General features: G+C 34.1%; 2 protein-coding genes across 2 annotated transcripts; both read left to right on the forward strand.

Moving 5' to 3' along the window:
- Positions 1-21,108: 21,108 nt before the first annotated feature.
- On the forward strand, positions 21,109-26,095 carry LOC120255117 (putative pentatricopeptide repeat-containing protein At3g25060, mitochondrial). Its single transcript, XM_039263008.1, has 4 exons — positions 21,109-23,172; positions 23,441-23,598; positions 23,882-23,986; positions 25,839-26,095. Exon 1 carries the CDS (start codon positions 21,134-21,136, stop codon positions 22,940-22,942), a length of 1,809 nt encoding a protein of 602 aa, XP_039118942.1. The 5' UTR covers positions 21,109-21,133; the 3' UTR covers positions 22,943-23,172; positions 23,441-23,598; positions 23,882-23,986; positions 25,839-26,095.
- Positions 23,459-25,928, forward strand: LOC120255114 (actin-related protein 2/3 complex subunit 4-like). The gene is made up of 4 exons (XM_039263005.1): positions 23,459-23,503; positions 23,882-23,986; positions 24,177-24,263; positions 25,839-25,928. The coding sequence occupies exons 1-4, from the start codon at positions 23,459-23,461 to the stop codon at positions 25,926-25,928; spliced, it is 327 nt and encodes a 108-aa protein (XP_039118939.1).
- Positions 26,096-26,431: the final 336 nt, after the last annotated feature.

Raw genomic sequence — 26,431 nt, forward strand, 5'->3', positions numbered from 1 at the left:
GTTTGAGACCAAAGTTAAAACAAAGAGCCATCCCTGATTGCAATGAATAAACAAGTAAACGATAATTTTGATTCAAAATAAGAGAGTTAGTTAATATTTAATGTTTTTCATACGCAAAAAGATATGTTGAGAACTTAATTTTATAGTTAAACAAATTAAAATTTAATTTTTTTATTTATTTTGTCTTGTCTCAAATTCTTTTATAAATTATTTTAATTTTTTTGTTTTTTATTAAAATTAAAAATATTTTTATGATTTATTTTTATTTATATATGTTTTACATTATCATCAAAAAATATTGTAGCCCAATTGGTACATGGGATGGTTTTTTATGCAAAATGCCTAAGTTCTAATCCCATGAACATCACAAACTTTAACTTTTAAAAAAATATTTTAATTTTAGAATAAAATACTATTTAAATAATAATTTTAAAATATTTATAACCTGTCGGGTCTAACGGGCCTGGCCCAGACCTGGCGGGTTTATTGTGAGGCGGTCCGAGTCCAGTTCACTCAGGTGAGAAATCGGACCCGGCGGGTCCATCGGGTCAAACCGGTTTGGCGGTTCATTATTGTGGCACGGGCCAGTTCCGGGTCCAGCTTTGGGTGAACCGGACCTGGCAAGTCAGGCCCTGCGGGTCCTGTTAACCGCCCCGTGCCCCACCTATTTGTATATATATATATATATATATAACTAAAATAAATCAATATATAACATTTATAGATTTTCAAATCTTGGGAGGGTTCGGCCATGCCCCCGAGTCTATACGTGGCTGCGCCGCTGCCATGATTGTATAATATGATATAGTTTCAAAAGTCTTTGGTAAGGGGAAGGGCCATGGCCTCCATAGATCTAAACATGGCTCAAAGCCTCAGACGTATCTATGAATGTGTCAAACTTCATCATTCTTCTCTTAAACAGAGTTTATTGGTGTTGAATTAACCCTGTCATGTGATTTTGTCAAATCAGGATCATGTCATGTCAATTTGAAATGCATATATTATATAAAAATTTAAAAATATTAACTTATAGATTACTGAAATTATTGCCACCTCTTGTAGTTTTTAGGGATAAATTAACATGTAATAGTGAAATTCAAGGGTTAAAATATATTTTCTTAGCATCAAAGGATTAAAAATATAATTTTACATATTAAATTTTTTTTACATGAGATGTAAATTAGCCTATGTTTGGTATGTGTGTTAAGCTCAATAATATTACTTAGGGACTGTTTGGCTGCATAATAAAAAAAAATATGGCATAATTTTATTATGTAGAAAATGTAAGTAATTATTACAAAAATTGTGGCATATTTTATTTTTACAAAATGAGTGTTTGGTTAACAAAATTAAAAAAAACTTACGGAGACCAGGCGATCGATGACCGGACCGGTGGCTAGTCGTCGGAGGCCTGCCGGACCACTGGTGGATTGTCGGCTTATGGCCGGTCACCGGAGGCTAGCCAGTAGGTAACCGGACCGCCAGTGGACCCGTGGCCTACCGCCGGAGGCCTGCCGGACCACTGGTGCATAGCCGGCGTGACATAGAAATTCTAGAGCTCATTGCAATCTTGTAAGGGTAGAAGTAGGAGAGATTCACTTCCACATGTAACATAGGATTAGACATTAGGAAGTCTTGAGAGCACCTAGTGTAATTTTTATTTCCTTCCATCCATTTGCCAAGGTTTAATCTCCATTAGTTTGCAATCATCCTTATCATTAATATCCCAAGTGAAGTTGATTTGGGCACTACTTTATTCATTGTTTCTTATTTCTCATCTCCCTGGATTTGGTCTTTTATTTCTTTTGTTGTTTACTTTTTGAACTAGAGATTGATCTTTGTTGATTGGTTAGCTAACAAATATAAAGGTAGTACTGGTAGTATCTAGTCTATGTGGATTTGACCTTGCTATTTGCATATATTACTTCGATTGACATGTATGCTTACGTGCACACTTACATTTTGTCAATCAATCACATGACTATAAATTGCAACAACTAGAAAAAAAATCCAAAAAAAAAAAACTAAACTATGTACATTACATCTTCCCATTCTATAAATAGCCTATTCAAGCTTCTTCCTACGGCCTTATCTTCCTATGGTTAACTTACCTTATGGTGTTTCTCTATCAAGAAAGAAGAAGAAAGAACATAGAGACAAAATGAAGGCCAATGTGGACATTTTCTGATGATGTAATGGTCTTTTGTTGGTGTGGAAAGAGTATGGTGACAAGGAACCGCCAAATAGGCTAGCTAATGTGACCACGGCAAGATGACCCATACTTTCTAGCAGCCACATAAGCAATTAGGGGTCAAAAACCTTGGGTGACTGCTAGGTGAAAGCAAATTAAAGTTTGATGACCATTTTAATATAAATTGAAGTTGAATGACTAAATTGGAAATAAGTGAAAGTTGGATGGCTTACTAAAAAATTTAACAATTGTCTTTCACTATGCTATTGAAGTGATAAGAAGATATGATCTTGTCATTCTTTTCCTTATAGAGACTCGAGAAGATAACATAAGGGTTGTCTGCTTCTGTTCCAAGTTTAATAAGACTTGACAGTGGGATGCCATCCTAACAATAGGGATGTTTAGTGAGATAATATATAATTTTTTGCGTCAGACCATTTGCATTGTGACTTCTATTATTGTCTCCAAATGCTCACTTCATTTGATAATATCAGCCAACTTTTGGTAGTGATTGGATTCTTTTTATAATTTATTATGGTCAAGATATTGATGAGCCAAAAAAGGCTTGAATTATATGGTATCTTTTCTCATAATCTCCCTTGGTGAATAAGTGGTGGTTTCAATATTATTTTCTTCCCATGATGAGCATTGAGATGGATCCATTGATTATTATTCTTGTAAAGCTAGGTTTTGTAACAATGTTTTTAAAACCAAACCAGATGGCAAACCGGTCTCATATTTGGGTCACAGGTTAGTCGGTTCGGCCTGATGACCCATTCCAGTTGGACCGGATGACATCATTAATTAATATATATATATATATATATATATATATATAACAACCTTTATCATATTGTTACTCATAATTATTTTAAATATTTATTTTACTATCATTATGATTTTATAAAAAATCATTGAAGATTCAAATAAATAATCTAGTAGAAGCAACAAATACAACACCCTATCTCTTAATCTATTACATACATGTACATATAGTGCAAACATCCTTTTCTCACATAATATTAATAAGAGCAAACAAAGAAGCATGTACTCCTTTTTGCTTAGAAACTTTTCAAACGAGTTTACAGTATAAACTAAAGTCTTTGACAATGTTACCATAATGGATATTTATATATACATGATTCATAAATGGATGATGATAACTAGATAAGTTAAACTGCCATCAAAGAGAGAGAAATGTTCTCTCTCTAATTATGTGAGGATGAGACAAGGCATGAACAAAAAATTCAAAACAAAACTAGAACTAAGAATGCTTAATTTAATTCTTAGATCTGATCACCATTATCATTAAAATGAAGGTATAGAATAAAATAATTCCTAGATGATATATACCTTTTAAACAATCTACATAATTCTTCATCCTTCTCACTTTCTCAAACAGCTAATTTTTAAACTCCAAAGTTCCAAGAATCCAAACAACACCTTCAACAAATCAAGACTCAAAGAGTATCAGGAAACCAAGAACAAAAGGAACCGATTCATGCCTTAAGTCCTTGTGGTATTTCGGTTTTCTTCCTTGTGTAGAGTGGTGTATTTTGGTCATTCCTTGTTTGTTGGTTTGATGTCTTGGTTGAATTCTCTTTGTTTTGAGTGTGGTGCCTATTACTGAGAGTTTGGGGGTGAGTTTTGGGAGTTTTAGAGGTGTGTAGGCCGGGGTTGTGCGGCCTCCTATATGATGGTGTATTTCGGTCTTTCCTTATTTGTTGGTTCGATGTCTTGGTTGAATTGTCTTTGTTTTGAGTTAGGTGCCTACTACCAAGAGTTTGGGGTGAGTTTTGGGAATTTTAGAGGTGTGTGGGCTGTGCACAGGACGCACAACCATGCCTAGGGGTTGTGCGCCCATATAAAACTACGCCATATCTTTCCTGAAACATAACCTAGAATTAAATCTTCATTATCTAAACATACTCAAGAAATACCATTGGGAAGTGATCCAATAATTACACCTTCATGAATTTTTGTTCTTTTATTCCAGGTAACCCCTTTAAAGTATCAACTAATGGAGAAGAGTTATATAACTTACTTTCCCCCTATTTCACAAATGGGGATTTAGAGATCAAATTAGGATACCGGAGGAAGATCACCATATATAACACAAAATTTCTCCTCCAATGTTTTTTAGTCGAGCTTCTTGATCTGTCATTATATATACCTTGAGAAGTAGAAAGAATTATAATCCCTATTCAGGTGTGATGCCTAGTATGTTGGCTGCACACCAGGCCGCACATCCCAGGCTGGAAGGTGTGCGGCCTCTGTGAGGGCCGTACACCAAGCCACACACGTATGGTGTGATACCTCTTTTTATACCCAAACTCCCTCATCCTCCCCTCCTCTCATTGATGAGTGCATTTTATATAGATATTTTATATACCGTATTATGTGTTTTACTTATCCTTTTAGCATGATTTTGTTATAAACTGATGCTACTTGAAGTATGTTTGCTAAATTATGCAGATAATTGAGTTCTAGACTAAAAGGAATGACAAGAGAAGAATTCCAACGCAAAACAACATTGGAATACAAGTTTCAGGATAAGTAGGGTCCCATGTATGGGTATGCTTGAAAGCATGGTTGGAAGCAAGGGCGTGCTAAACCCCGTGCGATTCATTGGCGTCTGCACAAGACTGAGAAGCATGGTTTTGCTATCCCTAGCACCATTGGCCTGAGGTAGCATAAGCGATAAGCACGGGCATGCTAACCCCTTACATTTTACTGGAAAGTTCCTAAAGCAAAAGCATGATCTCTAGTGCTCCTAGCACCATCATGCTTAGCAAGCAGGGGTAGTATCACGGGCGTGCTGAGCCCCGTGCAGTTTACTGGTTTTACGCAGAAGATCGTTATCAGCATCAGGAGCCAAGCACGGTCATCAACACAGCTGTGCTTACATCAGGAAAGATTTATTTAAGCCCTAAAATTAGATTTTGAGGGGATCTTTTATCTTTCTGGAGGCGTGGGTTAGGACAGCCGTTGACACCGTTCAGGGCTAGATCTGGAGTGGATAAAATTGTGAAAAAAGAAGATTGTAACGACTACCATTGTCAAGCCTTCTCAGACGTAATTATGAAACAAGAAGGGAGTTTAATGGAAAATATTTATTTATCTATTTGATTTCCTTTGATTAATTGTAAAACTATGAGGGGCTAACCATCTTTAGGTGCCGCAGATTTTAAACCTTGACTTTTAATGTTTTGATTTTAGTGATATTGATTCTTGAGTTTCCTTTTGGTCTCCCCCCTATTTATATTATTTACTCATCTTTGTGGTGATTGCCTTGTTGTGGGTTTATTGTTAATTGATGTGTGGATTACCGATAGCTGCGTACGCATTGATTTTTCGTTGATAGTTAACCTTAGATTGTCTTTTTGCTGTCTAGAGGGTAGATTCTATTCATTTAGCTAGAACACACATTAGGGAAGGAGTTGAGTCCGCTTCGAGCTTTGAGTGAGGACATATGCTACCAAACCCTCCATAGGTGGTCACCACGGTCCAAGAAGAAACTCTTGAATCATTGCCTAGTCATTGCATTTGTCAAAGGGATAAATCCGAGGCACTGTCCTATCCATTGCTATCTCTTTAACCCAAAACCATGTCTCTTCTTTCTCTTCTTAATTTTCTCTTTAGTGATTTTAATTATGTTAAACCCAACCTTTTGATATGGCTAGATATTAGAAAATGGACAAGTGCCAAGAGGTATCCCAGTTACTGTGGATTCGACTACCTAATTCTATTGGGTACACTTTACTACTTGTACAACCCATGCACTTAAGGTTAGGCAAGGGGCTTATCACTCATCTTCTATCTTCCTTTGGAACCTAAGGGCTAGTTTTGGAGGATTTCTTGGGCTTGATTTTGGATCTTAGGATTTGATCTCCTCTTTGCTCGAGGTAAGCTCCCATTCTTCCCTTCTTTCTTTGTTCTTTGGTTGGTTGAAGCTAGGGTTGAATTGTGGGTTTGATTTGGAGCTTGATCCTTATTCTTCTCCTTGGTTTTTGTTAGTGAATCTTAAGAGGGTGTTTGTAGTTACTTGTATGGATTTGATCTGGGGTAATCCTTGAACCTTCTCCTTCCTTGCTTTTGAAGTTACTGTAGCATGATGGGTTCTACTTTTTTCCTTGGTTTCTTTAGTTTAGAGTGAAGCTTAAATCTTTAGAACGTCATTAGTAACCTAAGGAGCTAGTTTGAGCAAACTATAGAGTTGATTAGGGTTGTTTGTTAATGAAACCTAAGGTTATATTATTTGCCTTATTGTGCTAATTCTTGTTAGTGTTTTCTTATGCTTTGGCAAGGAGGTGAAGACTTGGCTCTAGGCAAAGAGCTTGTAGAAGATTAGCGTGCAAGTAAAAAGAAATCGTCGAAGTTGTGAGTAGGGCTATTAAGCATAATTCTATTAGAAAAACACCGATATATATATATATATATTATAATGCTTGAGTAATGTTTCATTGGTTTTTATACTTGAATTCGAGAATTTGATTTACTTGGAATGAGTTATTTATCTATGTTTTATACTTGAAAAGCATTATTGTTCAAAGGAAAGGATTTTTGGGTTGATACTTGATTCGTAAGTTGTGAGTTGATTTGTGTTAAAATCTTTTGATATACTTGTGTTCATCATTTCCTTGTGGTGGAAATGGCAGTGATTTCTTGATTACTGAGTATTGTGCTAGCTATTGTACTCTATGTGGAGTTTTACTTGTATTGTTTAGATTGTATGGTGGTATCCTACTATAGTAGGAGATATCCGCGTCCAGCCTTTTGAGATGGCGCGATAGATCTGCTGATCTTTTTTTACCAATTCAAGAGAGGGTGTAGAACCCTGATTTGATAGTCATCGGGGAACCGAAGGCAACATACATTGAATGGATGGGTCAACATCAAGGGTAAAAGTACCCTGATGGCTTTGAATCTAGTTGCGACCATGTTAAAGGTTTAGAGAGATTTCTAGACCACTATTTGCTTGGTACATTGTGAGTTGAGTACTTTAAAGAGTGATGCTTTAATACAATCTAGTTTTGGGAATCATTCTATTGTGTTTCTTTTGTAGTGTCACATCGAACTTGTGGTGAGGGGGTGAAGCCCAGCTGTTGCTCTTAGGAGGGCAGTCTCCCACAAATTTGATTTGGTACGCTTATTTTATTTTATTTATTTCGAAACTCATATTATATATTTGTATGCTTATGGAACTGTTATGAGATTTATACTTTATTTTAAAATCTTGTTTTGATGTTCAATTTATTTCATAGTATGAAACCCGTGTTCGGCATTTTGTGGAGTTGATGTCGTAAAACCCTAGTTGGGGAAAAAAGGTTTTATTGACTCTATCTTTTGTTATTGTTTTAAGTATTACCATTATATGTAATTATATTCTAAACTGGTTATATTATCATATAAAGTGTTATTTTGGTAATTTATGTTTATTGTTTTGGTATATTATTGTAGAGTTGTGCCAACCCGCTCACCGAGTGACCTAGGTTGCTCACCTCTCTTTCTCCTTCCCAGTCTGTTGCAAGTAGTAGTATGGTGGTGTGGTAGCGTGTTGAGCATTTGCTACCCTCCTATCTTCTGTATTCCTATTTCATTTTATGTATGTTTGTTTTGGTCATGAAAATGTTATTTGAATCTTGGATCCACTAGTATGTTGAAAACTTTGTTACATTGTTGTGTATTTAATCACTACTTAAACTCTTGTGTATAAGCATTTACTACTGTTGTTGATATTTCTTCCATGCATATTTGTGAATCTCCCTATTCTGTATTCGTTGTCAATGTTGTCCTTACTTCCTCTGTGTGTCCTTGAATTTCTCTACTCTGTACATGTATTTGATATTGTTGTTTCTAGGTTTGTAGGTTAGCCTTGCAGCGACCCAAGGGTTGAGTGGTGGGGTATCTCTCCTCGGGATGTCAAGGTGGTTGTCGCATCCTGTGGACCCGTGGGTCAGGGTGTAACACTTTCTTTCTTTACTTTCTAGATAAAAATAAAAAAGATCATTTGAAATTGGGTTCTATTAGGTTTTGGTCCGACCGCCAAGTTCACTTGGTTTGGCCAATTCACATTTTGGTCAACAAACAAACTAAAACTGGACCAAACTACCGGTCGGGTCACAGTTTTACAGGTCTGACCGGCCGATCTGGTCTGATTTTAAAAACCTATCTTTTTAGTGATTTCATTGCTTATAAGTCTTGATTGACTTAGGTCATGCTTATACTCCTTTCAATTGTGCAATGGCCAACTAGGCATGGCCCAGATAATGGGCTAGACTAGATAGAATTCTTGGTAATGCTTTTTGGGCTGATAAGTATAGTATTTTTATTGTATCTCACCTTCCTAGAGTTACTTCTAACCATGGCCTCCTTCTTTTGATTGCTAATCATAGGTTTCACTCAAGCAATAGAATGTTTTGGTTTGAAAACTATTAGCTAGATTATATTGACTATTTTAGGCTAGTGAGACATTCTTGGAATTTTAATTCTCATTCCTCTCCAATTCATGTCTTCTCCACCTACTTGCTAGAACTAGGAAAAATCTTATTAGGTGGAGAATTCAAGGTTTAAATTCCATAGAGGATATCAAAACAATGGAGACTAGGATTTTGATTGCTAAGAATTTTGATATGTCCATGTTTGTCATTGAGAAAAACCCTAGTTTGCTTGGAATGCATTATAACAATTATAATTCTTTAATCATGTAATACTCCATTAAGTGTGCTAAAAAAACAAGACTTCATGGGTTCAAAATGGTGATTGCAATATTTTTCTTTTTCACAATAGTGCTAAGTTTCAAAAGTATAAGAAAACCACTTCCCATACAACAAAAAGCAATGATATTTTATATTTTGACCAAGAAAGCATTGCCAATTGTTTCATCCAATCTTCTAATAGCCTTTGGCGTAAGACTAGTGTTGTCCATTTATCTGATATGATTTATGCTTTGCCTCATTATCTTAAATCCATTTCTGATAGGAACAACATTTCTCTTGTTAGAGATGTTACCAAAAAGTAAAGGTTACATTTACTCTTATGTCTCTACCACTTGGTAAGAGTCATGGCCTGGATGAATTAATGATGAATTTTCCAAGCCTTTTGGAAGGAGATAGGAGATAGGTTGTATAGTGTTATACATAACTTTTTCTCCTCCTCCCCCTCTATACTTAAATCCTAGGGTTATATTTATGTGGCTTTGATCAGCAAAAAGGACAAGCCTAAATTTGCTTTAAATTATCAACCCCTTTCTTTGTGTAATGTTTGTTATAAGATCATTTGCTAGAATTCTCACTAATAGGTTAAGAGTTGTGATCCCTAATTTGATTGAAAGAGAGACATGTGGGTTCATCCATGGTCATACCATTACGGACGATCTTATTGTTGTCCAAGAGGTGGTGTATTATATATATCAAGATTCTAGTTGCTTCTTATTGAAAGTGGATATTGAAAAAGATTATGACATGCTGAGATGGAATGCAATTTTTTGTTAATATAACCAAAATGGGATTTCCTACAAAAGGGAATTCTTAGATTCAGTCTTGTATTAATTCTGCTAGTTTCTCTCCTATGAATAATGGTCACCCAACAAACAAAATTTTAACTATTAAAGGTGTGTGGCAAGGAGAACCCTTCTCTCTGTATCTCTTTATCCTGATTTCTCAAAATCTCACAACAATTTTAAATTATGCTATGAGAATTCACATGATTCTTTGGTTTATTAGCAGACTAAACTATAACTTCAACCATCTTATGTATGTTGCCGACTTGATTATCATTATTAAAAATTCTAGGAAAGTGGTTGCCCATTATAGGACCAATACTTCTATTTACACATCCTTAACTATTCAAATACCTAACAACCTCAAATCAACAGTGTACCTTCCTAAGTGGTTTAACAATAGAGTTGCCAAGAGTATAGTAGCATTCTTAATTTCAACATTGTCCTTTCCCCTTCACCTACTTAGGCATTTCTATTTCCTTTAATGGGCTTCTTGTCCATCATTTAATAATATGATAATCAAAATTGCTAATAGAATTGCATCATAGAACAGACATCACATTTCTGGTACTAGGAAAGTCATTTTAGGGGTTGTTTGGTCAGCAGTAATTAGATGTAAGTAGGTGTGATGTAAAAAATTTTACATGACAAACTTGCTTATTGGTGTTTGGTTTGATGTAAAAGTAACTTTTATACCTATGAAAATTTTTACACTAGACCCCCATTTTATAGTATTTTAACTCACGACAACTTTTGTTGTGAGTTGAAATACTGTAAAACATTGTTTACAGTAACCTCACCTCATCCCCTACTCCAAAATCAAACAACTGCCTCCTTTAGATCTCACCATCAGGTGATGATCAACACCATCAGCAATAACCTCCACCACCTCACCTCCAACAACCTCAATGGCACTCTCCCCATCTTCCCGGCCTTCTTCACCCATCTCCAATACCTCAACCTCGAAAACAACAACTTCCATGGCGTCATCCCTTACAACTCCTTTTTCATCACCCGTCTCCAGCTCTTCAAAGTCACCTGTAATCCCAACCTTTGCTACAACCAGAACTCCATCCTCTCCTCCAAACTCAATCTTGGTATCGCCAAGTGTGACCAATATAGTTTACCAATATCTCCACCACCAGTAGTTGACTCACCTCACAAGTTGAACTATGACGACTCTCTGGACGATGAGGATGATGGTGGATTGAAGAGTATTAATGGTGAACATCATGGTGGTGGTGGGTCTAACAAGGTTGTGCTCAGAGTTACCATTACTCTATCTTTCTTGGTTTTCCTTGTTATTTTCATGCGCATTTCCAAGGCTTGTGGTTGCCGTTGATATATTTCATTCATACTCATAATCTTCATCCTTTCTTTTCATTTCTTTTCTTTTCTTTTTCATTTGTTTCATTTTTAGGATTTCTACTACAACCTTCAACCGAGGAAAAATATTATTTGCTAATTTTATTTAATTTTATGTAAAAAAAATATTATTTGTTGATTAAATTTAATGCTAATTTTTTAAAAAATAAATATTAAATATTTTACATTAAATAAATAATGCATTTAAGTTAATTAATTATTTTAGCTTAAATTAATTTGTATGACAAGTATTAAATAATTAGTAATAAAAACTAATGGAGGTAATCTCACCATACAACTTACATGGTGACTATACCTCTCACACTACATCAAACCAAACTCATAAAAATTAATTAAAGTATTTTCAGTTACATCAAAGCAAACAATAATGATGTAAGCTGAAATATAGCATTTTCACTTACAATGTAAGTCCACTTACATGTAATTTAACTTACTGCCAACTAAACAACCCTTTAATGAATTATGTTCTTTTGTCCATTCCTGAATATTACTTATCTAGTTATTTCATACCTAACTTTGTCCTTGAGTCCATCTCCAAGTTGGCAAAAAAAATTCTAGTGTTCTAAGGTAGCAATAGAATCTAATTAGTTGAGTAAAGCTTCACTTGATTAGACTGAGACAGGTCTAGGAATCTAAAACCTTAAAACTATCAAAAAAATCTTTAACAGCTAAGAATGCTCTTAATTCTCCTAATGGTGTTCCTAAAATTTGGACGAATATTCTTAGTTCCATGTATGGTTTCATTATAATCTTTGGGGTCTCAAAATCCCCTCAAAATGCTCTTATTTTTACAGAACTTTATGCTTCGGCATTGAGGAAATTGACCTCATCTTTGGATTAAGTCTATAAATCTAACGTTATCTCTTTTTTAGAGCATCCATGGTGTTTTGATACTATATTAAATTTGAAACACCAATCTTTTTAAGAATGAACTTAATTTCAACTCTATAAATGTTCTAAATTTGAAACACCAATCCTATTGTAACCTTGGGGCTCTTAGCAATTTACTGAGATGCAAATTGACTTCACCAAACATTAATTTGAGAGACATTAAGCTTAAAACAAATAATTATTGGGGTTGGCTCCCAAAATCAAACAATAACAAGATCTCCACATTTGTTTATAAATTTTACAATGGGAGAAACATAGAGGAGTATTATTGAAAAGGTTAGAAGAATTTATGAATCTCAATGTGGCCCTAAGATTGAATTTTTTCAATTGGTTGACAATTCATGGCAAAATTAAAAAGTACTTTCTTCATTCTTTGAACATGTGTCAGGAGAAGCCTTGTGTTCTTTGTAGTTTGTGCTGAGAGGATATCAAACAATTGTTCTTTTGTTGGCCATAAGACTCAATTACTTTGTAAATTGATGAAATAATTAATTGGCTGTCATATTAACATGAGAGGAGGCTTCTCTTCACGGAGTTGGCTAGACTATAATCAACCTCCTAATGCTAACCTCAATACTAATTTAATTGTTGTTATGGAACGTAAGATGTAATTTAATCTATAAAGGCTATCAATGATATTTCCATTTGATGGTTTGGAGGGTAGTTGACCATGTTAGATAATACTATACCACAACAAGGAATGAAATGGGAAAGTTTTTTATAAACTGTTTTAATTCTACTTCATTCAGACATATATTGAAGATTCTGGTGTCGAATGTTAATTTAATTATTTTATGAGTAAAGCTCAGTCAAGTATTGAGGCTAAAATTGATGCAATGCAAATGTGGCCGAATATTGCAGCAAATTGCAACTATCAAATTGGATTCATTCCATAGATTGCATAGTTGTTTGTCAAGCTTTAAATCCAAACAATGGAGACAATGGTTGGAGTATTCAACACAAAATCTTCACTTTGAATCAACTCATAGCATACATGAATCACATGGTGGCTGAGATCATTCCAAGAGATTGGAATTATATTGCAGACAAACTCGAAAAGTATGGTAGAACATCACCCGGCTTATCCCTATTTCATAAAGACATGGAGTTTCCAAAGTGGTTGATGAAATCTATTCAAAAGATGGGTTTTCATTTCTATTATTTATTATGGATGGATGTAGTTCAAAAGATGGGTTTTCATTTCTATTATTTATTATGGATGGATGTAGTTCGTACATTGTTATTCATTTGAACTTTTGTAATCTTCTTTTTTATCCCCTTAATAAATTAGCTATTTGTAACTACATTTAGATGAATGTAAAATAGTGAGATTTTTTCTTTAACATTATCAGAAATATTCTAACACCATGATTGGTGATTGACTGAGCAATAATGTGAGATTGAAGAGATGAGAGAATTTCCAAAGTGGAATGGAAGGCATGAATTGAGTGGACCCTATATAAAAATAATGATATCATATACATATATATAAAGAGAGATAGGCTGTCGATAGTGGACGATGAGGTTGAGAATTCTCAAAGCATGCAAATAAATGGAATTTTCATGGGGCCATGGCATTCCATTGAGCAAGAAGTCAACATCTGCTCTCAATAAACAAACAATTTGGAGGATGTGAAAAAAACTAATCATCCATTCCTTTCAATCTCATTGGACCTATTACTGTACTTGTTAATGTTTTACCAAATCTCCATAAATTTAATTTAATTCAATTTATTTTATTTACTTCTTTTATAAATGTGGACAAATTACTCTATTTTTTTAATTAATTTAAATTAAAAATATTAACTCTAAGTGGTATAAATTTTAAATTTTAAAATTATTTTTATTTAATTTTTTAATTTAATTAAATCTATTTTATATAATTATTTTATGTATGTATAACATCATATTCATTTTCTTGCATGTGTTGAGGCCGGGTGAACATGTCCTTACTCGCATTTGTGGCATTTGTTGAGACCTAGGATAGCTTAGTGTCAAGGACCTCAAATCATTTTTTTTTCTTTTTTGTTTAAGTTTAAAAAAACATTAATCAAGTTTTGTTTGGTTGAGTAATTGGAAACATAAAAATAGTGAAGGCTTAGACTTGTATTTTGTTGTATTTTTTATTTAATTTTGGTTCCTAAGCTTTTAAAATGTTCAATATGTTACCATATTGATAGTGTTTGACTGAGAAAATATGATAAAATAATAATTATTATATTAAAATTTTAAATTAAATAAACAAAAGAAATCAAATATACAAAGTACAAATATTATTTTGAAAAATTTTAATTAAATGAACAAAAATGCATGGTAAAGCAACTTAAATATTTAGTTTTGTCTAAAACTTACTTTTGAAAAATTGAAGGTTAGACTTATTTTATTTAAGTATAAGGGCAATATTGTCTTTTAACTTGATTTAAAATAGTTAAAATTGTTTCAGGAAGTGGTCAGTGAAAATAGAATCCAAACAGCATGATGACAGATAATTTCTTTTTAGGAAACAAGAGGCAATAAAAACCTCTTTAAAATGAACAAAATTGTTATGAATATTATAAATAGTGGATGTCTAATGTAGCAGTCCATAACACTGTAGTAATTGTATTACTATAGCAACCGACAATGTGGTACTATAGCAACCGCCAGCACTGTTACTATTTCACTTATTAGAGTATTTTGGATAGTCGGATCTAATCAATTTTGACCGTTCATTCAACTCTTGTAAGCTTATAAATACCCTCCTATATTTATGTATTTTGAGAGAATGAAGAAGAAAAATAAATAAGTAAAAGAAGGTTCAGTGTAATTGACGGTGATCAGTACATTTTCTTTTTTTTTTTCTCTCTTTATGTTTTCTTCTCTACTTATTTTCTATTCATAGAAATCTATATATATTTATATTGAAGATGAATTACTTGTTGCTTATACAATAAGTTATCAACACGAATCTACTCCTAATCTTATTTTACATTTCCATTTAACTTTAATGTAACTATATTTCAAGTATTCATATTTTTCGCCTTTCTTCTAATCATCTATTATATTTTATAGAGATTGATTTTTAATGGCTAATATCGCAAAAAAGAGAATTTGAGGCTCTTCACATTTCTGGGAGCAACTATATATCATGGAGCCTCAATATCAAGCTCCATTTGAAAAGCAAAGAACCTAGGCAAAACTATTAAGGCTAATAACAATGAGCCTAACGATAATAAGGCGAAAACCTTAATATTTATAAGACATCATATTGATGATGGATTGAAGAATGAATATTTAACCATTGAGGATCCACAAGAATTGTGGTTATCCCTGAAAGAACGATTTGAACATCTCAAAATGGTCTACTTGCCCAAAGCATGTAATAACTAGTCAAGTCTCAAGTTCCAAAGACTTTAGAAAGCGTGCAAGAATATAATTCCGAGCTATTTAAAATATTTAAAATTGTTTCAGTGCTACGTCTCTGTGGAGTAATAGCGACGGAAGGTATGATGCTCGAGAAAATATTTACAACATTTCACGCAGGAAATGTTATATTACATCAACAATATCTGATTTAGTCCCTCTAATATAGTCAGTCTGCCCCTTTGGTCCCTCTAATATGATTTGTCCCTAAGAGATTCCTCTATTTTAATATTTGGGAAATATAAGTCCCTTTCTCTAATATAATTTGTCCTTAAGAGGGCCCTATGAGAACTTATATTTTTCAAATATTAAAATAAAGGGACCTCCAAAGGACAAAACATATTAGAGAGACCAAAGAGGCAGACTGACTACATTAGAGGGACTAAATAGGGTATTCTACCTCTTTCATTCTAATTTGGTGATAGCCACTACGCAAGTCTATCTTGGAGAAGATAACAGATCCACTAAGTTTATCATGCATATATCATCAAGTCTAGGTATGTGATGTCTATATACCGAACAAGAAAATGAAAAAAAAAAATCCATCGATTTAAAAATTTCTTAGATGACTTATATTCCCTTAAGATCTTGATCAAGAAGATCTAAGATTTCTTTTGGTGGATTGTTTTCCCAAATTGCAAACTTTTTCAGACTAAACCCCTTGTTAGCAAGTCTATCGCCACCTAGTTCGCATCCCTATGGTTGTGAACCGAATTGAGCGAATTGAGCGAATTGAGCTTGGTAGCAAGTTCATCTATTTCCCTTGCATGCTTCGCATCCACCTTTGCTTTGATCACAATGTTGCATCTAATATGATCAATGACAGATTTGGCATCACATTCAATCAAAATATCTAGCCAGTTGTTAGTAAGAGCAATTTCAAGTCCTCTCTTTATTGCAATGAATTCGGCTACTGAGCATGTAGCCTTTCCAATGCGTCCAGCATAGGCGAGAATGAAGCGACTTTCATGGTCTCTAAAAGCTCCTCCAATCCTGGCAACTTTTGACTGACGTCCTGAAGCTCCATCGAAATTCAATATCAAGACCCCTTCTTTTGGCTTATTCCACACGTGTGGATTGTGTGGTCTTTCAATATTGTGATGAAGTTTCCATTGTAATGCCCTTGAGATTAAACTGCATGCCCTGATCATTTTACCTGTTAAGATATAATGCAATCTGTAGTGAATTATGTCAAATATACTAAAAAATCAGAATCTCTTTAGAATATCCAAATCAAACACAGTTCACAAACTCTTTAGAACAAAAAATTTCAGTACTTTCTCTTATCCACATCATAAAAACCAAATCAAAGAACAACAATTAAAAGAGGAAGTGATCAACAATTACGAAATGTAAAAGGAAAAATATATAATCTATTAATTTTTTACAATTTTTTTTAAAATTTATTTATATGTTAATTTATAGTTTTACAATCTATCTCTGTAAGCAACTATATCTTTCATTGGTAGAATATCTGATTTCATCCCTCTAATATAGTCAGTCTGCCCCTTTGGTCCCTCTAATATGATTTGTCCCTAAGAGATTCCTCTATTTTAATATTTGGGAAATATAAGTCCCTCTCTCTAATATAATTTGTCCTTAAGAGGGCCCTATGAGAACTTATATTTCTCAAATATTAAAATATAGGGACCTCCAAATGGACAAAACATATTAGAGGGACCAAAGAGGCAGACTGACTATATTAGAGGGACTAAATAGGGTATTCTACCTTTTTCATTCTAATTTGGTGATAGCCACTACGCTTTAGTGTTTTTTTTTAAAAGGCGACAAACGTTTGTCTTTATGAAGTGTAAGTGTGGATTGAGACATCACTCGTGTGTTGTTTTGGTCAATGAGGATTACAACTCTCATTGAACCAAATAGCTTTAGTTCAACAATAAGAAACATAAACAAGAAGCTATGAAACTAGTGAGTAACACCTCAGAATTCGAGACCAAAGCTAAAGCTTAGATAGATCTCAATGGTTATAAATTAGTGAGTAACAACTCCAATAAAATAAAAAATAAAAAAACTAATATTTATCAAAACTTTAATTAGATTGAAAAATGAATTTAGTTGTCTCAAAGTACTTTTTTTTTTCTAAAATTATTTTGAATTTTTTTAGTTCTCTCAAAGTCATCTAATTTATTAAAATTATTTTTAATTTTTTAGAATTATTTTAAAAACCATCTGAAATATAATTTTATTCATTTTTTAACAACTATGTTTAAAAGAAGTTTGGAAAGGATGGTTAGGAGGCGAAAAGTTTTTACAATTGATCACGCTTCGAATCTCATCAATAACAATGAGTTCTAAATTTAAATATGATAATTAAAAAAAATTCAAAAAATAAAGGAAAAAACTGTCGGGCCTGGCGGGTTTCGGCCCAACATCAATAACAATGGGTTTTAAATTTTAATATGATAATTAAAAAATTTTAAAAATAAAGGAAAAAACTGCTGGGTCCGTGTTGGTTTTTTGCCGGTAGGTCGGGCCAGGTTAACCGACTTGTATCCCACTCTAACTCTCGTGAATGGGGTATGTGTCATCTGTTACCAATAATTCATTCTATTAACCCCCAATAATATTCTCCACCTATTTCAATAATTATAGATTTGACAATTTTAATATTTAGATATAATTTTAATTTTTATTAATGCTCTCCACCTACTCCAATAATTGCAATTTTAACTATTCTAATATTTGGAGATAATTTTAAAATTAGTTAAAGTAGAAATAAGAGAATGGGAGTGGAAATAAAATAAATTTATAAAAAAATTATAAGGCTTTTAAGGGGCCGTTTGGTATGGGGGAAGGGAACAACTTTCCCTGAAAAGTTGAGGTTGTGAAAAGCTTTCATATGTTTGGTTGAAAAATAGACCATGTAAAGTAATGGTCAAATTATAATTATTTTCCACTTGGCCAATGAAAAGGATTCACAGGGAGAGGGGGTATGAAACGGATTACATATAAAATTCCAATTTTACCCTTTTCTAACATTAAAATTCTTCTATTTTGTTCTGTCTTCTTTTTAAAAACCCTAACTTTAGCGAAGAACTTCTTCACCGTCTTCCTTTTCAAAACCGTAGCGCAAGCCAATCTCGGTAAGTCATATAATTTTTTGTAATTTTTCTAAGAATCTTTTCTTATTGCCTTTGATATTGTTTTATTGATAATAGATTTTTATTGAAAATTCATTGAAAGAAACATGCATAATACCTTTCCTTTAGGTGAGATCTATCCACAAAAATATTGCCAAAATTCATATAGGAAGTGTGTCTCTTGGATAAAGTTCGGGTAATCATATTTCTCATAATAGAAAAGCAAGAATTAAATATCTACTTTTGCCGGGTATATAAGCAATTTTCTTGATTTATTTATATATAAACCATTGATTAATGTGAAAATTAGAACATAGTTAAAATTAAAATAATTGATATTCATTGAAGGGTAAAATTGAGAATAAACATAACTTTGCATGGAAATGTTATTCATAACAAACAAAGGAATTCATTTTGCATGTATTTCAATTGCAATTTTCAAAGTTCATACCAAACACGTATTGTTACTTTACAGGGAAAGTAAATACAGGGAAAATGAATCTAAGGAAATACTTTGTAGGGAAAGTGTTTCCATGCAAAGTACCAAACGGACCCTAAATCTAAAACTATTTTTTAATTTAAAATATTAATGGGACTCACTGTTTTTTAAAAAAATAAAAATTTAATATTAAAAAAATAGTGGGATCCTTGATTTTTTTTAAAAAATAAAAATTTGAGATTAAAAAATGAGTGAACCCACGACTTTAAAAAAATCTATTAAAAAAATAAACATGCGCATTTCAGGTAGTTAATTAAAAAACACTATTTACAATAAAAAAGCGACAAAATTCATGAAATAGCATAAATAACACTATTGAGAAAATCAGTAAATGTAGAAAAAACTCTCTGCATAATGAAGATGCAATGAACACGCAATCGATTGAGAAGAAGAAAAAACTATAAAGAAGAATGAAAGGTTGGAAAAGAAGAGAAATCATTGAATCTTGTGATATTAGAACGAATAGCATAAATAACACATTGGTCAAAGCCACTCCCCTTCAATAGCCCTACAACAATGAAAATCGGAAAAGAAGACACTATCGATTTAGAAGAGAAAACCAAAAAGAAGAAGAAGGAAAGGTTGGAGAAGAGAAATCATTGAATGTGATGATATTAGAACGAATAGCGTAAATAACACTGTTGAGAAAATCAATAAAGGTAAAGAAAACTCACTACTTAAGCCAATCTCCTTCCACAGCTCTCTAGTAATGAAAATCAACAAATGGAAAAGTAGACGCAATCATTTGAGAAGAAGAGGAAACCAAAAAGAAGAAGAAGGAAAAGTTGGAGAAGAAGAGAAATCATTGAATTTTATGATATTAGAATGAATATAGTTGTTTATATACTTTGATTTTACAAAATAGAATTAGCACATGGGTAACAAACTCTTGCTAGGAGTAGGAAACTTTCATAACTAACTTTGCTCTTCTTTCAATTCAATAAAAAATAAAGGTAGAATACCCTATTTAGTCCATCTAATATAGTTAGTCTGCCCCTTTGGTCCCATCTAATATGATTTGTCTCTAGGAGGTCCTTGTATTTTAATTTTTGAGGAATATAAATCTCTTTCTCTAATATAATTTATCCGGGGACTTACATTTCTCAAAAATTAAAATACGGGAACCTCGTAGGAACAAATTATATTAGAGGGACCAAAAGACAGACATACTATATTAGAGGGACTTAATAGGGTATTTAACCGTAATCTTAAAGCATCCCAACACACGCTCACGCATTCCAATCCAATCTTGCAAGCCATGAAAATTGTAAACAATCCAAGCAAAATAACATTGATCGAATGACGTTATTGGAAATAAAATATCGGAAACGAAGCTGCAAAATAAATCCAATAAAAAAAACAATGTAAAAACAATCCTGAATCCAAATAAAATTTAGGAAAAAAAAAACATGAAAAGAAAAGAAGAGGAAAACCTTCAAAAAGGAATTAGGAACTCACTGATTAAAGGAGCGCTAATGACGATGATGATATGGGCCTTAACCCTTGCCAAACCATTGCCAAACCCAGGCTCGAAAATATGGGCCTTAACCCTTGCTAGAACCAACCCAAATTTAATGACCTCTACCTAAGACCCGCCCAAATAGGTTTTCATCAAATAATATATGAGTTATAAAAAAAACTTAACAATAATATTAATATGTGAATATAACCAAATATTATTCTACAAAACACTTAAAAATTAAAAAACCAAAATGCAAATATTTATTCAATTACAACAATTAAAATTCAAACCATTATAATCAATGACAATCATAAAAAATATATATATATATATATATATATACAAAATTAATTAATAAATAATCAATGGAAATTCAAACCATTATATATATATATGTATATGTAAAACTAATTAATAAATATATTTTATAATTCGGGTCAGATCGGACCGGGTCGGACTTTTAACATGAAAACCAAATTCGACCCATTTTTAAAATGGGCTTTCCAAACCCCGGACATCGGGCTTTATATATTTGTCCAAACTCTCTCATTTTTCGAGCGGGCCTTCGGGCTTAGACCGGTAGCCCGGCCCTTGGAAAGGCCTATTGTCAAGGTCAGTTAAAAGTCTTTGGATTAACATAACAATTTTAATATATTAAGGGAGCGATGATAAGTGAACACTTTCACTTGGAACAAATGAAATGCTCCGAGCTCTCTCCCGCCATCGATGGCTGCAAGCCCTCTTGCAACACACCAAAGATCCCGAGACCCTCTCCAAAATCCACGCTCTCATGCTCCTCTCCGGCGCCTTCCTCCACCACCACTCCCCCGGCGCCCTCATCGCCGCCTATGCTCGCCTCCGTAACCTCCCCGCCGCCCACTTGCTCTTCCAAACCATTCCTCAACCCAATGTCTCCGCTTGGAACGCCATTCTCATTGCCTTCTCCCGTCATGGCTCCCCTCACCGCGTTCTTGATCTCTTTCGTCGCATGATCTCAAGGAACCAAGCGCGCCCTGATAGCTCCTCTTTCACTGTTGCTCTCAATGCTTGTGCTAAGATCTTGGATCTTGGAGCTGGGGAGGACATCAAAGCCATAGCTTTTGATCTTGGATATGCTGGTGATGTGTTTGTTTGCTCCTCTTTGTTGAATTTGTATATAAAATGTGGCAGGTTGAGTGATGCAGTGAAGGTGTTTGAAGGAATGCCCAAGAAGGATCTTGTTTCTTGGACTACAATGATAAATGGGTTTGCGAGCTCCAGAATACCGTTTGAGACGATTGGGATTTATAGAAGGATGAGATTGGAGGGTATGGAAGGGGATGGGATTGTCATGGTCGGTATAATTCAAGCATGTGCAGGGATTGGAGATGTGAGGATGGGCCGATCTGTTCATGGGCTCATGATTCGCCGTGAGATGAGAATGGATGTTGTTGTTGAGACCAGCCTTGTTGACATGTATGCAAAGAATGGGTTTCTGAAACTGGCAAAGCTTGTTTTTCAGAGGATGGAGATTAAGAATGTTGTCTCATGGAGTGCATTGATCTCTGGATATGCTCAGAATGGATTTGCTAGTGATGCAATCTGGTTGTTGATCGATATGCAAATTTGTGGGCTTCAGCCTGACTTGGTTGCGCTTGTGAGTACCCTGCTGGCATGTTCACAAATTGGGTCTTTGATATTAGGTAAATCAGTTCATGGATACATTGTGAGGAAGCTTGAATGTGATCGAATATCAGGCACTGCATTGATAGATATGTACTCGAAATGTGGGAGCATAGCAAATGCTCGTGAGTTGTTTGATAAGGTCAGTGCAAAAGATTCAATCTCTTGGAATGCAATGATAGCTAGTTATGGTGCTCATGGTCAGGGAAAGGAAGCGTATTTGCTCTTCTTGGAGATGAAAGAAGCTGGTTTAAAACCTGATGAGACAACTTTCGCTTCTCTTCTTTCAGCTTTTGGTCATTCTGGGCTTGTAGATGAAGGACGCTACTGGTTTGATCTTATAGTCGGGGAATTTGGATTTGAACCAGGTGAGAAACATTATGCTTGTATGGTGGATCTTTTAGCTCGTGCAGGCCATGTTGAAGAAGCCCATGAACTCATAAAATCTATGGCGATCCAACCAGGAATGACTGTCTGGGTTGCCCTACTTTCTGGTTGTCATAATCATAAGAAGTTGGAACTAGGAGACTATGCTGCGGGGAAGGTTATAGAGTTGGATCCCGATGATCTGGGAATATATACGTTGGTGTCAAATGTCTATGCTGCAGCGAAGAAGTGGGACAAAGTGGTTGAGGTGAGAAGATTAATGAAGAAAATGGGGATGAAGAAGGTTCCAGGATATAGTTCAGTGGAGGTTAATGGGAAGCTCCATGCATTTTTAATGGAGGATAAGAGTCATCCACAGCATGAAGAGATTATTGAGATGTTGAAAAGATTGGATTTGGAGATGAGGAAAATAGAATACACTCTTAAAACGGAGTTTATACTTCATGACCTTGATGAATAGGTGAAGGAGAGAATTCTGTGCAACCACAGTGAGGGCCTGGCCTTTGCATTTGGATAGCTAACCATCAGTGCAAGAACAAGGACTCTGATCATGAAGAACCTTTATTGTTTGTGGGGACTGCCATGATGCAATTAAATAGATTTCATGCCTTCATTGCTCCTTCCCCAGACTCCCTTTGTTCTTATCTCACTTGCATTTGCAACACCCTTAATGCCACCATGTGCCTCTAGGTATTCCTCATTCTCATTTCAGATTATGTTCCTTTTTCTGGATTCTAAATTCTTGTCTTTAGCCCTTCAAATATATGTCCTAGTTTTTTTTCTTCATTTGATATGATTGAACTTATTGAATTATCAATTTGTACTTGTTTGTATCTGAGTATATGATATCATTGATTCTTGGATGTTCAAAATATCATTTCCATTATACCTTCTATATTTTGATATTTGAAGTATTATAAATTTGTTTTCTTTGATATTTAACAGTTTGTTATTGCAGATTTTGATATGCCGAAATATGGCAGAAAAATGCTTGATAGAGACATCTATCAATTCGATTCGTGTAAGCGTCAAAATGATTATGAATTATTTTACACTTGAGGGACTAGCTTATATTTGTTCCTGTTCTTGGATTGATTTGTCACTCCTTATCATTGGGTGAGTATTTTAATCAAGTAAAACATTCTCAGTGTGATTGTGTGCGACAAACTAACTTTGAATTAGAATCGATAAAAGAAAAAGGCATATAAATGCCAAGAATGATGAGTAAAAGAATAACATCAAGGTGATTACCTTTAGTTTTTGACTTGTATGGCTCCCTAGCATATTATATATCTCAAGGATCTAACTGCTTTTGAATGGAGGGTTTCATTTCTATGGTGATGGGATTCTTCATTCATATAGGTTATTGATGATCTTTTTATTTTTATTTTTGGTTCAGGTTAAGCAGGCTGATGAGCTTGAAAACATTCAGGCAAAAAAGTTGCCCAGGTTTTTGTCAATGAAGGCAGATGCATTCCAAGTTCTCAGAAGAAAGGCAGTGCAGGTGTGTTTTATCATTAAGTTACTTTAAAATGGGTATGGGATTTTCACCAATTATTGTGTCACAGGAAATAATATTTTCCTTTTCTTACTTTTGAATAACTAGCTTGATTTTTTATTCTGATTAAATTGTTTAATTTGGATGACCTTTGTATTGAGATAATGATCTGCACTCTCACTTGTCGCTCTTTCAGGGTTATGATCTTAGTTTTCTCATCATAAACTGCCACTATGAAGATATGCAAAAGCACAAGCTTATAGATGTCATTGTGCAATCTCTGGTGGTAGCATCATTTTGCTTTTCACCTAAATACTTTTTCCATCAATATCTTTTGTCAATGATTTAAAAACCTTTGGCTAATTTTCCCTTGTTATATTGGATAACTATTGCCTTAAAGTGCTTGTTATTCTCTCATGACACTGAGTTCATATTGATCAGTGGTATATGAATAACATAACATGCACACAATGGTAAAAGAAAGATCTTGTTGATTGGTGAAATGGTTATTAGGTTCTTGACAACTTACTAATGGCATATCTTGATTTTAGCTATTCCTTGTATTTTGTGCTTTATCCCTTTTTTGTGTGTGTGCGCTCGCGTGTGTTTTTATTTTTATTTTAATTTTTTTGTCATTCTCATCCTTAGGAATGATTTTGGATGCTACTTGATATGCTATATGAAACGTAGGATTGTTTTGTCAGTTTTTCCCAATCGACCTAATGATCGTTGTCGCCTAACAAACTGGATTTTACTAAGCTAGAATCTATAAATTATTTAAAATGCAAACGAAAAATATTTGCTTGGCCTTTACCAACAATTTATGAGATGCTTACGCGGTGAAACTTGCCAATGGACTGCCATGCCACTCTAGATGAAATGAAAACGCAAAGTACAAGGATTTTGTTGAACATTTTGAAAGTGAAATAAATATTGGGCTCAATGTATAGGATCCAAAAATAGCTTTTGTCTTATTTTTATTTTTTCTTTTGTCTTTGACCAATGGCTTTCCTAGGAGCCACGGGTCCTATACTGATTCAGGGTGATTTATTAGAAGCCCTATAAGAGGGTAGTCTTCTCTCAATGTCTTTTTTTTTTGTCATTATTAGAATTTGAACTTGATACCACTTTCTCAAGCGACCCATGGCTATGCCTCTACCAATCGAGTTGGTCTTTACTTTTAATTTTACAGGAAAAATCATTGTGAGTGATAGTGTAAGAGGGTCATATTTGCATAATGGTAAGAGAAGTCACATTTCGTTTGATTTGGTAGGGTAATTATCATTTACTTCAGTGATAAAGACAGAAATATTTTCTGATGATAGGCAAGGATTATCGATTCGAATGGTTGTACATTCTCTTATCAAAGACCTTGTTAGAGCCTATTGCTAGTTGCTTTTATTGATTGTACCAGTTCCCTGTTGCACTATTATTATGAGTGATAGTGTAAGAGGATCATATTGTCATAATGGTAAGAGAAGTCACATTTTGTTTGAAATGGTAGGGTAATGTGCAGTTATTTCAGTGATAGAGATGGAAGAAATATATTCTGAATTTAAGTAAGAATTATAAATTCAAATGGTTGTACATTCTCTTATCGAAGACATTTGCAGAACCTATTGCCAGTTGCTTTCATTGATTGTATCAGTTCCCTACTATTCAAAATCAAATAGTTGGCACATATATCACGAGGTTCAAAAATTCATCTAATAATGTTCCTTCTGTAATACTAAATTTGGATACATGTCTATGTCTTTAGAACAATAAATAACCACACTCTTCTTATACTAAAAACTTACATTTGGAATAAGTGCAATTTTTTTCCTCACTAAATTTGCTTTGCCTGTGTATAATATAGGACATTGACAAAGAGATCACTGAGTTAAAGCTATCAGTAAACACAAGAGGCCGGCTTGTGGCAACTGAGTTTCTGAAGCAGTTCGTCTGAAACAATTATGTGACTTCATGTGAAATTTATGAGTTACAGTATCTGTTATAAGGGATGAAATGTAAATCTGAAAGTTCTTGATGTATTCCATAGAAAACCTTACGGATAATCAGTTTGCATATCAAACATTGTGAAAAGTATATTATGTTCTCAGTTTGCATATCAAACATTGGATTTTTTTGTGTAAAGAATCAGAATTATATTATGTTCTCAGTTTGCATAGAAAACCTTATGGATAATCAGTTTGCATATCAAACGGTTGTTGCAAGCTCGATTGCGAGTCAGGTTGTGAGAACCACTATCCTCGAACTCCTCCATCTCTCTCTCTCCTCCCATTTCAATATGTTCACTATGCCAACGACCTGCGGGTCTATTGGTATATAGGTCGCCAATAGAGCTCTCACCGAGTGGTGAGAGTTCGATTCTCGGCTGAGGGCACATTTCTGGGAGTTGTGAATAGGGGTTGTGTACGAGTGGTTCCAGCGCCCACGTGAGCGCGGTCT

This window comes from Dioscorea cayenensis, unplaced genomic scaffold (assembly GCF_009730915.1).
Source record: "Dioscorea cayenensis subsp. rotundata cultivar TDr96_F1 unplaced genomic scaffold, TDr96_F1_v2_PseudoChromosome.rev07_lg8_w22 25.fasta BLBR01000847.1, whole genome shotgun sequence".
NCBI lineage: Eukaryota > Viridiplantae > Streptophyta > Magnoliopsida > Dioscoreales > Dioscoreaceae > Dioscorea > Dioscorea cayenensis.